Consider the following 15271-nt stretch of genomic DNA (forward strand, 5'->3'; position numbering starts at 1 on the left):
ATTCACCAAGATAATACTACTCTTTGAGACACCTTTAAGAAGGCAATCAATGGGTTTGCCGAAAAGACAGTACTTTCTTTCAAAATGTCAATAACTGGAATATAATTACAAGACAGTTTCTATTTGTCTAATATTTCCCCATGTCTTGTTGACGCTGACTATTTTTTGGCTTTCCTTCTATCTGCCACATGAAGGAGGAGGTCACGTTTGTTCAAGTTCCCCTTCAAACAATTCTATCATTTATTGAATGCCTACTATGTAAGAAGCACTATGCTAGGTGCCAAGAGGAATTTAAAAAATGGATAAAGCCATCTGGGTGACAGAGAAATCCGTACACAAACTCAGAAATACAAGGGCATGAAGAGAAGAGCAGGCAGGGCCCTGGCTCTTCCTTGGTCACTTTCCTCTGCCATATCACCATTCTTTCCTGACACCTTCCCATGGTCTCTCAGCATTTATACTCAAGAGCTAATACTCTTCAGGCTTCCTTCTCTTCTAGGTTTTCCATGGTATCTATCCATACCAACTTTTCTGTTGTTGTTGGCCTCTGCCTCTTCAACTGCCTAGGCTACCTGGAGAACTGCTGCAGTCTCCCATCTCCCTCTTTTCCTCTGTGGGTGCGCCATAATGTTTCTTCCCACCATGTATAAACAGATGATGCTACACAGCTGGCAGGTATTTTCTCCCTGTATCTGAACCAGAATTCCATAAACTGGTGTCCCATATTTTTCAACTTGCCCATAAAAGATGCCTAGCAACACCTGCTGTGCATCCACCAGTAACAGCAAGAAAGAGAAAAGTCTGAGTTGTAGTAATGGAATGTGCCCACCATTTTCCAAACTTATGTTTTACAGAACTATAATTCTGTGGTTTTAACAGATGTTATTTTGGGGAAAAATAAGGATTCTTGGGTCAAATATGCATGTTTTTCAACTAGGTTATACAAAATTAAATGAGCGTGTTTACTGTAAGGTTACTGATGACCCTTTTAATATGCTAAAGTCAAGGGTATTAGGGGAATATTATGTATAGCATTTCCCATGTATTCTCGTGACTCTACATCCTTTTTATTCATTTAACATCTCTGAGGCCCCAATTCATCCTCTGCAAAATGAGGATAATGAGTACTTACCTCATAGGGTTATTATGTGGACTGAATAATACATGTAAAATGCTTAGGTCAATGCTGGGCACATATTAAGCACACAAGAAGAGTTAGCAATAATTACCACTATATTTCCCCATGCTGATATTTAACACAGCAATATTCTCAGAAAAGTGAAGTGAGAAAATTTTTACTGTACAATTATTCCCCTTGTTATCACCAAGCAGATGGAACAAGTCCTCCCTTTGCCTGACAGGGACTGGCTTGAGGCTACAAGAAAACATTTACAGAAACCATTGATATATATCACCAGAGAAAGGCCTGGCCATCTGCTCCCGTAAAGATTACAGCCTAGAAAACTCTATGGGGCAGTTCTACTCTGTCATATGGGGTCGCTATGAGTAGGAATGGACTCAACCTAACAATGATATAGCTTTCAATAATAAACAGAAAGCACACAGTTAAAAGGATCTTACGAATTTTCTTCATTCCAAAAGAAAAAGCCTCAAGTACTGTGAAGGCTCAGCACACTTCCTAGTAGGCAGTAAACACTTAATAGAAGTTTGACGAAAAACTTGAGAAACGAATACATAAATTTCCCATTACTATAAAACAACTGAAATAGAATACAATTAATCAGAATGCTGACACAATGTAATAAATGTGTAACTAATGTCACTGATCAATGTGTGCAGAAACTGTCAAAGGAGAACCTAACTTGCTGAGTAAACTTCCACCAAAAACACAATAAAATGTTATTTTAAAAAACAAACAAAGACCACTGGGAACCCATTCCATTTTTATATTTAGGCTCCCTCACTCTCCTTTACAAATGTTTAATCACATAGGTGAAAGTATCAAAGTAGACAGAAGAATGCTTGTCGTTTTAAGAGGTGTTAGAGGCACTTGACTGAATTTATCTCCCAGGTGTGTCACAATCTAAAATCTGCTTAAACAACAAAACTATGCAAAGGTAATGTGCATCTTACACAATTGTACTGTTTAAGTGAGATCTATGTTTAAAGACAGAGTAACTACCTCAAATCTGTATTTCTAATTTATACAGAAATCTATCATTTGCAAATTTATATAGGAATTCTACCTGTTCATCTGGGCTGGTTCTAGGAGTTTGCCAAGTTTTCTAAGAAATTATCAGAAATAGAAAATTAAACCATAAGAAATTAAATGGCTTAGCAGAAGAGAAGTTAAGGGAAAAAAAACGCACACTATAAAATCAACAAGAATCTTCCCAACTATTTTTGTCCCCTGGGAACACAGATCTCAAATCCTTCCAGTTTTAAAACACCAGGATTGCAAGGCTATGATTTTACAACAGTATCACTGCTTCTATCATTCAGTTTCTTCTCTTTATTTTATGAGTCATTCATTTACAAACAGCCTGGTAATCCTCACATTAAAAAGCTCCAGGACAGGGGTCAGCAAATTAAGGACATAGGGCAAAAATGTCCTGCTGCCTGTTTTGTACGCCAGATGGCCAAGAAGGGTTTTTACGTTTTTACCGGGTTGTAAAATAAAACAAAGAATAATATGCAACAGAGAGCTTTATTCAGCCTGCAAACCTATTATATTTATTATCTGGCCCTTTACAGAAAAAGTCTGCTGACCCTGCTCTAGGACACTATTTCTCACAGCTTACTCAGCCATTTCAGATAATTCATTATCTGTGACAAGTTCACAGTGAATCATCAAGTTTTACAGGAGTAACAAGGCTAGATAGAGTTCCTTCACAGCAGTGTCTGCTCTCTTCATGCATACCATTTAGTTCCAATAACCAATTAAACTGTTTTCCAGAATGCTAGCACAAAACCCAGCACACTGTGGAAGCTCAAATATCAAACTAGGACCTCCTGAACAATAGTACTTGTTAGTATGCTAGTCTAAACAAAGTGGTAGTACAGCCTGAATATAGGAAACCCTTTTCTCTCAGGAATTCAGACTAAATGATAAATGAAGTAAGCTCTCACCATCTTCTCATATTACACACCCCTGGTAGTTCACTTAGCTAAAAGGAATAAAATAACCTCCCTTGATTTCTCTAAAGTCTACCTTGGTGAAAAAAAAGAAATAATATGCAACGGAGGACTTATGCAGCCTGTAAGGCTAAAATATTCACTATCTGGCCCTTTACAGAAAGTTTGCTGACCCCGCTCTAGGATACTATTTCTTACAGCTTACTCAGTCATTTCAGATAATTCGTATCAGTTAGAAGTTCACAGTCAATATCAAGTTTTACAGGAGTAACAAGGCTAGATAGGATTCCTTCACAGCAGTATCTGCTCTTCATGCATACCATTTAGTTCCAACAACCATCTGTTTTTTAGAATGTTAGCACAAAACCCAGCACACTATGGAAGTTCAAATATCAAACTATTTGATATCAAATATATCTAAAAGTATCAAATACATCTAAAAATCTCCACTGTGTTTTCTAATTAAATTTTCCTACAGAGTTCTCTCAAAGTATTCAGAAGAAAATAAACTCAGTAACTCACTCCAGAGCAGGTCTCAGAACTCTGACTTTTAATGCTTCTAATATTCGATTTAGCTCCACAAATGGTTCTTTCTGATTTGGGTCTACAGAAAGACCAGATTCCTGAAAAAACAGAAAGAGCTCTTGTTATCAGTAATCAGGGTAATGAGAACAGTAAAAGCACATTCTAGATTATAAAATACGGGCGAAACCATTAAAAATAATGTCCTTTTAACGCGTATTTCTATGGCAGACTGATGATTGCCCCCTAGTATCATTCTTCCCCCTTTACCATAGTAGAACCCCAAAATTTTGGCTGGTCCATGACCATACAGAATAAAGCTGGATTCTGGCCAATGAAATATAAGCGTGCACTCTTTGCCCCTTCCAGGATACAAAGATGTGGCTGGAGCTCTGGCTGCCATCCTGAACCACAAGGACAGGGACCACACTCTAGGAATAGCAGAGTTGCAAGGAGCATAGGTCCCTAAGAGCTTTATCACGGAGCAGAGCTACCACATATGCTGTGGGCTGCCTATCATCTCTGATTTCTGTGTGAGAGAAAGAAACTTTATTTTTATTTAAGCCACCATTATTTTGGGTCTCTGATACTTGCAAACAAACAATCATTTACGTCAGGAAATTTACATGAACACACATACAAAATCCCTATAAGGTACAGAGAAAAACCTCTAATCTAAGCCTTTTCTATATTAAACAATTTATCTGAAAAGGCTTAGATCAGGGGTTTGGCTTACAGACTAGCTTTAAGTTGTTTAATCCTCATAGTCATACATTTTTCTAAATGAAAATGTAACAGCGCGTGGTGGCTTAAAACAGAGTTTGGAGTCACATGGACTTGGGATGGAATCCCCATTGCTTCACTAAGAACCTCTGTAGCCCTGGGCAGGTCACTTACTTCTTCAGACCTCAGACTTCTCGTCTGTGGAATAAGAACAAGAATTTCTACCTCACAGGCTTGCAATGAAACATGAAGGTAGAGCATGGCTCGTGGTAAACACTTGCCACACGGCAGCTGCTACTAGCGTTTGACTGGGCGGTGTTTATCCGACTGTTCTGAATGAAATCCCTGAGCTCATGTCTAACAGAAATAAAAGACAAACACTGCTCACCTGGAGTAAATTTTAGCTTGAAATTCATGTCACAAACCAACATTTATAAGCTGAGCCAAATCAGAAGAACAAATTAACCTAACAAATTAACCTCTCTGTCCCTCTTCTCTTCTCTGCATACCAACCTACCCTATTGAAAGGTGAAACGGAAAAAGTGATATCACTTCTGACTCCCTTGGTTCATGACCTGGGACCTACCTTCTGGGCGAGGAACAAGGAAGACCAATTCAGTTAAGTTCTAGAACTATAATTTTCATCAATTAAAAAAAAAAAAAAAGACTTCCTAGTAAAATGAGGTCAACCCTGATTATTAAAATTTTAAAAGCCTATCTATGGCCAGCAGAAGACTCAAAACCCACTCTGCAGTAATAGAAAATCCAAGGAGTTCTCTTGTTTCTTCTTCACCTCCTCCCAGTTGCACACTGATTACCTGGCAGAGTTCCTCAGCTACATCCAGCATTCCTTGTCGAAAGAAGTGCTCCACCATCACCTCATTGAGAAGCCGTTGGCTGTCTGCCTGCCAGCAGCCGTCTATTCCCACACTGCTAATGTCAGAATCAAAATTCTGAAAAAGAAAGAAAATGAATCATGAATTGACTATGATCCATCACTTTATATGCTTTTCACCCTATCTAACAAAAAGAATGCTCTTCATTTTACTCTCAGATACTCCCTGTAAGTACCCAATTTCAATTTATCTACGGCCTGTGACAGGAAGGAATTTTTCCACCTCTCCTTTCTAAAACTTGTCACTGTCACAGCGTATTGCTAGGAGAGGAAACAGGTACATTTTTAGAGGGTAATTTGAAAAAATATATAGATTTAATACGGATAAACTAATTTCTAGGAATTGTACTACACCAATATTTTCAGAGATCTACAATGATATATGTAAAAACATATTCCATGTAACAGGAAAAAAAAGGAGAGAACCCAGATGCCCACCCACAGAGGACAAGTTAAATAATCTATGGCATATCCAAACATCCTCGGAGGAGGCGGATGGCCAGGTGGTTAAGAGAGCAGGCTCTGGGGCCAATGTGCCTGGGTTTGAACCTTGGCTACATCACTTACTAGCTGTGTGGTCTTGGCCAATTTAAATGTTTTTGAGCCTCAGCATCCTTATTGAAAGTGCAGAAAGTAACAGTACCTTCCTTACTGGAACGAGAGTTGCTTCCATTGCTAGTATTACTATTTACAGTTAAAAGGTGAGGTTCATCACTCTGTATGTACTGACATGGGAAAATGTCCATGACAAATTAAGTGAAAAAAAGCAATTTCTACAAAACTATGACCCCATTTTTGTTTTTTTTAAAAACTGCAAATACGTACTTAGGAAAAAAAAAAAAAACAAAAAACACATGCCAAAGTATTAGCAGAAGTCACCGCTAGAGATGTGGGGCCTGGTGGTGGACAGGGTTTTTTTTCACCTTTTCCCTCATACACTTCTACACACACAGAGTAGGCAGTCTTCTGTAATAAACTAAAAGATTTTTTAAAAGCACTTAAGTTGAAGGCTCCAGGTAAATGGAGTAAGCACTTTCTACCCCGTCTCTCCCACCGAATCTAGCTATAAAATCAGGACAGAACATGTGGAGCAGTTACTTGAGGACACTGAAAAGCAGTAAACAGACTGGGGAAGATCAGATTTCTAAGAACTGGTGGTGAATTGACTATTTTTTCCCCTCCAAATCTCCTGGTCTACATGCAATGCCACTCAAAACCTGGAAGTGGGCCCCAGGATGCTGACAGAGAGCTCCAGGAGAAGCCTCTAATTCAGGCATAAAGACAAGGAAAAGGTTCTCCTACCACTCAAGAGTAGGGGAAATTGTGTGTTGTTTTTTCCCTTCATTCTCTTGCATCTCTAGCTCAAGATAGTCTACAGGTATGTTAGTTTTTTATTGTGGTTTAAAACAACACAAATTTATTATATCACAGCTCTGTAAATCATAAGTCCAGTAGGTTCAGCTGATTTCTCTGCTCTGGGTGCCACAAGGGCAAAATCAAGATGTTGCTGGTCTTGGCTCTTATCTGGATGCCCTGGGAACAATCTACTTTGAGACTCATTCAGGTTGCTGGCAAAAATTTGGTTCCAAGCACTTGTAGGGCTGAGGTTCCCATGTCCTTACTACCTGGAAGTTGTTCTTAGCTTCTAACGACTGCCCACATTCCCTGCCTTGTGACCCATTTCATCTCCAAAGCCAACAACCACAGGTCGATTCCCTCACACTTTGAATCTCTCCAACTTCCCCTTCTGACCTTCTCCGCTCTGCTGCTTTTAAGGGCTCATATGGTAACATTAGCCCAACCCAGATAATCCAGGATAATCTATTCTAAGGTCAGCTGCTTAGTAACTTTAACTGTACCTGCAAAGTCCCTTCACACCAGTACCCAGGTTAGTGTCTGGCTAAATAACCAGGGGACTAGAATTTTGAGAGGGTATCTTTAGAATTTTGCCTACCACAGCAGGCAATCTAAATACTGGAGAACCTTTCTCTCCAATCAGAGGAGCTCTGGTCCCAAGAGGGAGGGGAAAAAACCCCTGTTACATTTTGTTTTCTCTCCTTCTACTACTTGGCCCTGGATACCAAACCAAAACCAAACCCATTGCCATCGAGTCAATTCTGACTCATAGTGACCCTATAGGACAGAGTAGAACTTCCCCATAGGGTTTCCAAGGAGTGGCTGGTGGATTCGAACGGTTGACCTTTTAGTTAGCAGCCAAGCTCTTAACTGCTCTGCCACCAGGGCTCCAGCCCCAGATACAGGGTGAATAAAGCCCCAGCAAGTGGGGATGTACCAGGGCGATCACAGAGATCACAAGAGAGTGAGGCTCTTGGGAAAGTGACCCCTTAAAGTTGTTTATGAACTCCTGGGTTCACCAGTGAGCTGCACATACATGGATCTGACCCTAAACAGCATACCACAGAATTTGAAAACTGAACTGGGGATAGGTCCCAAACTGGCCACCGGGTGGCGCACACACAGGACACATCCGAATAGCACTGTGATGGCTCTGGAAGTGACGGTGACACTGACACAACTACCACGGGAGACTGGTCACGACTTGCGACCTGGATCGACGACTTGCTACGTCAAAAACACCAACGTGTTTCACAGAATTTAAATAAGACCTACAGTCTGACAGTATTCAAAATGTCTAAAACACAATCCCAAATTATTTGGCATACAAAGAACCAGGAAAATCTCAACTCTCATGGGAAAAGACAATCAGCAAGCACCTATGCTATTATGACACAGCGTCGGAATTATCAGACTTCAGAGCAGTTATTGTATAAAAGCTCCAAGAAGGGCAAACACGCTTGAAACAAAAGTCAGAAAGCCTTAGCAAAGAAATAGGGGATATAAAAAAGAAACAAATGGAAATTTTAGAAGATAAAAATACAGGGGCCAAAATAAAAAATAACTCAATGGACTCAACAGCACAAAAGTCAGTGAACCTGTAGATCAATAAAAATTATTCAATTTGAACAACAGAAAAAAGACTGAACAGAAAAATGAACAGAGACTCGGCGACCTGTGGGACAATCACAAAAGATCTAACCTTCATGACATCGGAGTACTAGAAGGAAAGGAGAAAGAGTAGTGAGTATGGTGTGGAAAAAAAATATTTGGAGAATATCTCCCAAATCTGGCAAAAGATATAAACCTACAGATTCAAGAAGCTTCGAAGCCAAAATCAAACCTGTTGCCACTGAGTCGATTCTGACTCATAGCAACCCTACAGGACAGAGTAGTTCTGCCCCATAGGGTTTCCAAACAGCAGCTGGTGGATATGAACTGCTGACCTTTTGGTTAGAAGCCGAGCTCTTATCAAAAACTCAGTGAACCCCAAAAAGGATAAATCCAAAGAAATCCATGCCCAGACACCTCACAATCAAACTGCTGAAAACGAAAGATAAAAAAAAAAACCTGGAAAGTAGTCAAAGAAAAGTAATGCATTCTTAAAAGCCTGTGACCAGCCATCTAAGATACAACTATTGGTCTCTACCCATCTGGAACAAAAGACAATAAAGGAAACCAAAGACTCAAGAAACTAGTCCATAGGACTAAGAGCCCACATGAACCATGGCCTCGTCTAGCCTGAGATCAGAAGAACTAGATGGTGCCCGGCTACCACCAGTTCTGACCAGGGACACAACAGAAGGTCCCAGGTAGAAAGGGAGAAAACTGTACAGCAAAACTCAAATTCCTAAAAAAAAGGCCAGAATTATCAGATCATTTGAGACTAGAAGAACCCCAGAGACTAGTGCCCTAAGATACCCTTTGAACTTAGAAATGAAACCACTCCCTATGGTCACCTTTCATCCAAATACAGACTGGCATATAAAATAAACAGTATCACCTGTGAATACTGTGCGCCCTTAAATAATCAGCTAAAAGAAACATTTACCTTAATACAAAGATCAGAAGCTAAGGAGAGGTAGGGAAGCTTCATCAATGGAAACAGAACAAAAAGAAAGGAAATGAGAACGTTGACACATTGTGAAGAGTGTAACCAATGTCATGGAAAAAGTGGTATAAAAATTGTTAAATGGGAACCTAATTTACTGTGTAAACTTTCAAATTAAACAATAAAATATATATATTTTTAAGTAATGCATTACTTAATGGGGAGCTATGATTAGAATGACTGCATATCAACAGAAACCACAGAAGCTAGAAAAAAAGTGGCACATTTTTCAAGTGCTGAAAGAAAAGAACTTTCAACCCAGAATTCTGCAATTCAGCGGTGATTTATTGAAAAAATCCTTCAGGAATGAAGATGAAATAAAGACGTTCTCAGATGAAGGAAAACTGAATTTGCTGCCAGAAGACCTGCTCTACAAGAAAACACCAGAGCTGCCCCATAGGGTTTTCAAGGCTCTAAATCTTTACAGAAGTACACGGCCACATCTTTCTCTTGTGGAGTGGCTGGCTGATTCAAACTGCTGGCCTTTCAGTTAGCAGCCGAATACTTCACCACTGTGCCATCAGGAGTGAAGGAAGAGCAAATCCATCACGGTCTCCAGGCTTTTCCTGTCCACTTCCGCTTCTGCCCCCTTTATGTTTTGTAAGTATAACCCACCAGTAAACCTCTATTTCTTTTTTAAAAAGCACATGAATTTCAACTGGAAATACAATCCTAGTCAATCACTGCTTAAATATAGACAAACCAATATGGGATTATTTTAGGGCACCGACAAGAACAGGTAATCAGTAACCTGCAATAGCAGCTGCAAACACTCTACTATTTACAATGTAGAAGAGCTCTCCTATCCAAAATTAAGCATATTAGTCTTCCCTATAAAGAGCTATCTATTCTTCGACGTCAAACCAGTAGCCTATGACTGAATGAAAACATAAATTAAGATTTGGAATTACTCAGGAAAAAAAAAATACCACTGTCAGAGTCTTAATTTGCTTTATTTATTTTCTTTTTATAGACATATTTCTTGGCCTAGTACTTAACCTAAAAAATGGAAATAATACAAAGCACCTAGACCCCAAAGCAAGAGCTTCCATGCATGTACTGAATAGACTGTTCCCTAGCACTGAAGAAAGAACCACAATTGCTTGGGGAAGGTTGTCTAGTTTCCTTTCTGCTCATTAGACTCTGCCTATCGAGAGCTGATTTTGTAACAGTTCACCAATACCTCTGAGCACACTATTGTATCTATGACAGACCACTGGAAGCAGAGTTCTGCTACTTTGTTCCTTTTCCAGACTAGAGCAGAAACCCAGACGAGATCGATGCTGTAGACACTCTCCCATATTTTACTCTCAGACAAAGGACCATTCAAATGAATAAAGGAATGAGTATCTGAAGACGGGAGAATTAACAAACTCAGGAATCTGCCTGTAATTCTCTAAATATCTAAATGCTCCCTATCTAAGAATCACTGAGACTAATTAAGAAAGGCCCCTCATGGATCTGTCAACCTCATTCAATCCAAATATAACTTTTCGGGTTTTTACTTATTCATTTAATGATTATTCCTCAATCCCATCAACCCCGAATAAACGTTTATCAGGTACCTGTTCCACAGGAGAGAAATAAAGCAACTTTGGAGGACATACTGGTCTTTCGAAAAACCCACTGTGCTTCCACAAAGGACAAAACTGAAAAACCCATTGCCGTCAAGTCGATTCTGACTCACAGCGACCCTACAGGGCAGATCATGTCAAAGCAGACAATTTTATTTTGCAATATATATTAAGTCAGAACTGTATTTAATAGCTACCACCAAACAGTAAGTACCCAGACCAAACTAAGAATTCCTTGGATTGTTTCCTTAATATACATACCGAAGTAAATTTGGTCACCTAGAAAACTTAAAAAAGAAAGAGTCCAGTATTTAAAAATTTTCCTTTCGATCTGTTATAGTTTTACAACGATGCTTTTCCTGCACTTCTATTTCCGTACAGCTTACTATGGTCACTGCTACACTGACAAGAAAGTTGGATGCTCAGGATATCTCTACCACATTCAAACACTGTAACTTATTTGCTAGTTTTGGAAACTACAACGAAGCGAGAATGAGCAACACATTAAGTGAAATTTTCTGAGCTTCCTTCTACTTCTCTGATTTTATAGTTTAAACCACTGAGGTAGATACGTAAACATTTTTCACAGCCTATTTTCTGTTCACATGTAGTAAAAATTAAAGCTAAGATTGTAAAAACTATGGTGTCAGAACTCCTTGTTATAACTGCATGTTCTTCTTACTCACTGTTGCATCAGGGCTGGGATCAGTTCCAGCTTCCATTGCTGTTACCAAAATTGTTTGCATAGCTGCCTAGGAAATCAGCAACACTGCAAACCAGTCAAAAGGTGGCTGAGAAGGACAAACACCTGTCTATTATTACCGTCTTCTACTTATTACATTTTTTCCTTTTATATTTTTAAAGTAAAGAAAAGCCTTCGCACTATGTTCTTAAATAGGTAGAAAGGATTCAAACGAATCAAAAGCAACAGATCAACACATTCAACGGTGTGTCCACCTGGAAAAGACGTTATGACTTGGGAAGAGAAACCTGGGACACAAAAATTTGTCCACCATCTCAAGTACTCTCAGCATCATTCATATTTATGATAAATTAAAAGCTCACAATCTGGAAGCTGAGGCAGAGAAGGAGTAAATAACTTTAAATAAAACATCATTATAAAACTAAAAACAGATCATCCTACCTCTTTGGCCGTATTATGAAACGTTTATAAATCAGACAGACTTTAAGGGCTGATTTTCATTGTTCACTATCCAAATCCAACCCTTTTCTGAAATACATTTTATAAAATTATAATTACTGAGCAGACAGTACTAAGAGTTTATGGTTATACTCAGTATTTAACTCTTAAGTGCCAATTTTCTAACACTGTAAATAATTTTTTAAAAACTTTCCCATTCACTTTTGAAGAAAAATATGCATGAACCTAACAATGCACTATTATTGCATCTACCAGGAATCAATTTTCCTTCTAAACAGCCAGTTAATCTGGTTTAGCAGTGAGGTATACTGCAAGAGATACTTAACAGAGGAAGAACTAGATTTTCATTCCACTCAGACTAGGGCACTTACCTTCTTCACATGCTGTTGTTGTTGTTAGGTGCCATCAAGTCGGTTCCGACTCCTAACAACCCTATGTACAACAGAATGAAACACTGCCTGGTCCTGCGCCATGCTCACAATTGTTGTTATGCTTGAGCCCATGACTGCAGCCACTGTGTCAATCCATCTTGTTGAGGGTCTTCCTCTTTTTCGCTGATCCTATGCTTTACCAAGCATGATGTCCTTCTCTAGGGACTGATCCCTCTTAATAACATGTCCAAAGTCAGTAAGGCGTAGTCTCACCATCCTTGCTTCTAAGAAGCATTCTGGTTGTACTTCTTCCAAGACAGATTTTTCATTCTTTTGGCAGTCCATGGTATATTCAATATTCTTCGCCAACACCACAATTCAAAGGCATCAATTCTTCTTCGGTCTTCCTTATTCACTGTCCAGCTTTCACATGCATATGATGCGATTGAAAATACCATGGCTTGGGTCAGGCGCACCTCAGTCTTCAAGGTGACATCTTTGCTTTTCAGCACTTTAAAAAGGTCTTTTGCAGAAGATTTAACCAGTGCAATGCGTCTTTTGATTTCTTGACTGCTGCTTCCACGGGTGTTGATTGTGGATGCAAGTAAAGCGAAATCCTTCACAACTTCAATCTTTTCTCCATTTATCATGATGTTGCTTACTGGTTCAGTTGTGAGGATTTTTGTTTTCTTTATGTTGAGGTGTAATCCATACTGAAGGCTGTGGTCTTTGATTTTCATCAGTAAGTGCTTCAAGTTCTCTTCACTTTCAGCAAGCAAGGTTGTGTTGTCTGCATAATGCAGGTTGTTAATGACTCCTCCTCCAATCCTGCTGCCCCATTCTTCTTCATATAGTCCAGCTTCTCAGATTATTTGCTCAGCCTACAGACTGAATAGGTATGGTGAAAGGATACAACCCTGATGCACACCTTTCTTAAGTTTAAACCACACAGTATCCCCTTGTTCTGTTCAAACAACTGCCTCTTGATCTACATACAGGTTCCTCATAAGCACAATTAAGTGTTCTGAAATTCCCATTCTTTGCAATGATATCCATAATTTGTTATGATCCACACAGTTGAATGCCTGTGCGCAGTCAATAAAACACAGGTAAACATCTTTCTGGTATTCTCTGCTTTCAGCCAGCATCCATCTGACATCGGCAATGATATCCCTGGTTCCACGTCCTCTTCTGAATCTGGCCTGAATTTCTGGCAGTTTCCTGTCGATATACTGCTGCAGCTGTTTTTGAATGATCTTCAGCAAAATTTTACTTGCATGGGATATTAAATGATATTGTTCGATGATTGCTGCATTCTGTTGGACCACGTTTCTTTGGAATAGGCATAAATATGGATCTCTTCCAGTTGGTTGGCCAGGTAGCTGTCTTCCAAGTTTCTTGGCATAGTCAAGTGAGAACTTCCAGTGCTGCATCTGTTTGCTGGAACGTCTCAACTGGTATTCTGTCAGTTCCTGGAGCCGTTTCTCGCCAATGCCTTCAGTGCAGCTTGGACTTCTTCCTTCAGTACCATCGGTTCCTGATCATATACTACCTCCTGATATGGCTGAACATCAACCAATTCTATTTGGTATAGTGATCCTGTGTATTCCTTCCATCTTCTTTTGATGCTCCCTGCATCATTTAACATTTTCCCCATAGAATCCATCACTATTGCAACTCGAGGCTTGAATTTTTTCTTCAGTTCTTTCAGCTTGAGAAATGCCAAGCGTGTTCTTCCCTTCTGGTTTTCTATCTCCAGCTCTCTGCACATGTCATTATAATATTTTACTTTGTCCTTGAGCCACACTCTGAAATCTTCTGTTCAGCTCTTTTACTTCACCATTTTTCCTCCTGCTTTGACTACTCGACATTTAAGAGCAAATTTCAGAGTCTCTTCTGACATCTATGTTGGTCTTTTCTTAAGTTTCCTGTCTTTTTAATGACCTCCTCTTGCTCTCTTCATGTATGATGTCTTTGATGTCATTCCACGACTCATCTGGTCTTCTGTCATTGGTGTTTAACACGTCAAACCTATTCTTGAGATGGTCTCTAAATTCAGGTGGGATACACTCAAGGTCGTACTTTGGCTCTCGTGGACTTGTTCTAATTTTTCTTCAGTTTCGACCTGAACGTGCATATGAGCAATTGAAGTTCTTTTCCACAGTTGGCTCATGACATTGTTCTTACTGATGATATTGAAGTTTTCCATTATCTCTTTCCACAGATGTAGTGGATTTGATTCCTGCGTATTCCATCTGGCAAGGTCCATGTGTATAGTTGCCTTTTATGTTGGTGAAAAAAGGTATTTGCAATGAAGAAGTCACTGGTCTTGCAAAATTCTACCGTGTGATCTCCAGCATCGTTTCTATCACCAAGGCCATATTTTCCAACTACCGATCCTTCTTCTTTGTTCCTAACTTTCACATTCTAATCACCGGTAATTATCAATGCATCCTGACTGCATGTTTGATCAATTTCAGACTGCAGAAGCTGGTAAAAATCTTCAATTTCTTCATCTTTGGCCTGAGTGGTTGGTGCGTAACTTTGAATAATAGTTGTATTAACTGGTCTTCCTTGTAGGCACGTGAATGTTATCCTATCACTGACAGCGTTGTACTTCAGGACAGATCTTGAAATATTCTTTTTGACGATGAATGCAACACCATTCCTCTTCAAACTGTCATTCCTAGCATAGTAGACCATATGATTGTTCAATTCAAAATGGCCAATACCAGTCCATTTCAGCTCACTAATGCCTAAGATATCTATGTTTATGAGTCCCATTTCATTTTTTACAATTTCTAATTTTCCTAGATTCATACTTTGTACATTCCATGTTCCGATTATTAATGGACGTTTACAGCTGTTTCTTCTCATTTTGAGTCATGCCACATAAGCAAATGAAGGTCTCGAAAGCTCGACTCCATCCACATCATTAAGGTCGACTCTACTTTGAGGAGG

At 39.3% G+C, this 15271-nt stretch overlaps 1 protein-coding gene across 3 annotated transcripts in view; it reads right to left on the reverse strand.

The window, feature by feature from the left end:
- RMND5A (required for meiotic nuclear division 5 homolog A) overlaps positions 1-15271 on the reverse strand; it is a 69482-nt gene that overhangs the window by 20254 nt on the left and 33957 nt on the right. For all 3 annotated transcript variants that reach the window (XM_004388228.2, XM_023742326.1, XM_023742325.1), the window contains exons 3-4: positions 5160-5294; positions 3619-3719 (exon numbers count right to left, since the gene is read on the reverse strand). In XM_004388228.2, the coding sequence (XP_004388285.1) occupies positions 3619-3719; positions 5160-5294 (236 nt within the window). The remainder of the gene's footprint in view (positions 1-3618; positions 3720-5159; positions 5295-15271) is intronic.

The sequence above is a fragment of the Trichechus manatus genome, unplaced genomic scaffold (genome assembly GCF_000243295.1).
Source record: "Trichechus manatus latirostris isolate Lorelei unplaced genomic scaffold, TriManLat1.0 scaffold00208, whole genome shotgun sequence".
In the NCBI taxonomy this organism is placed as follows: domain Eukaryota; kingdom Metazoa; phylum Chordata; class Mammalia; order Sirenia; family Trichechidae; genus Trichechus; species Trichechus manatus.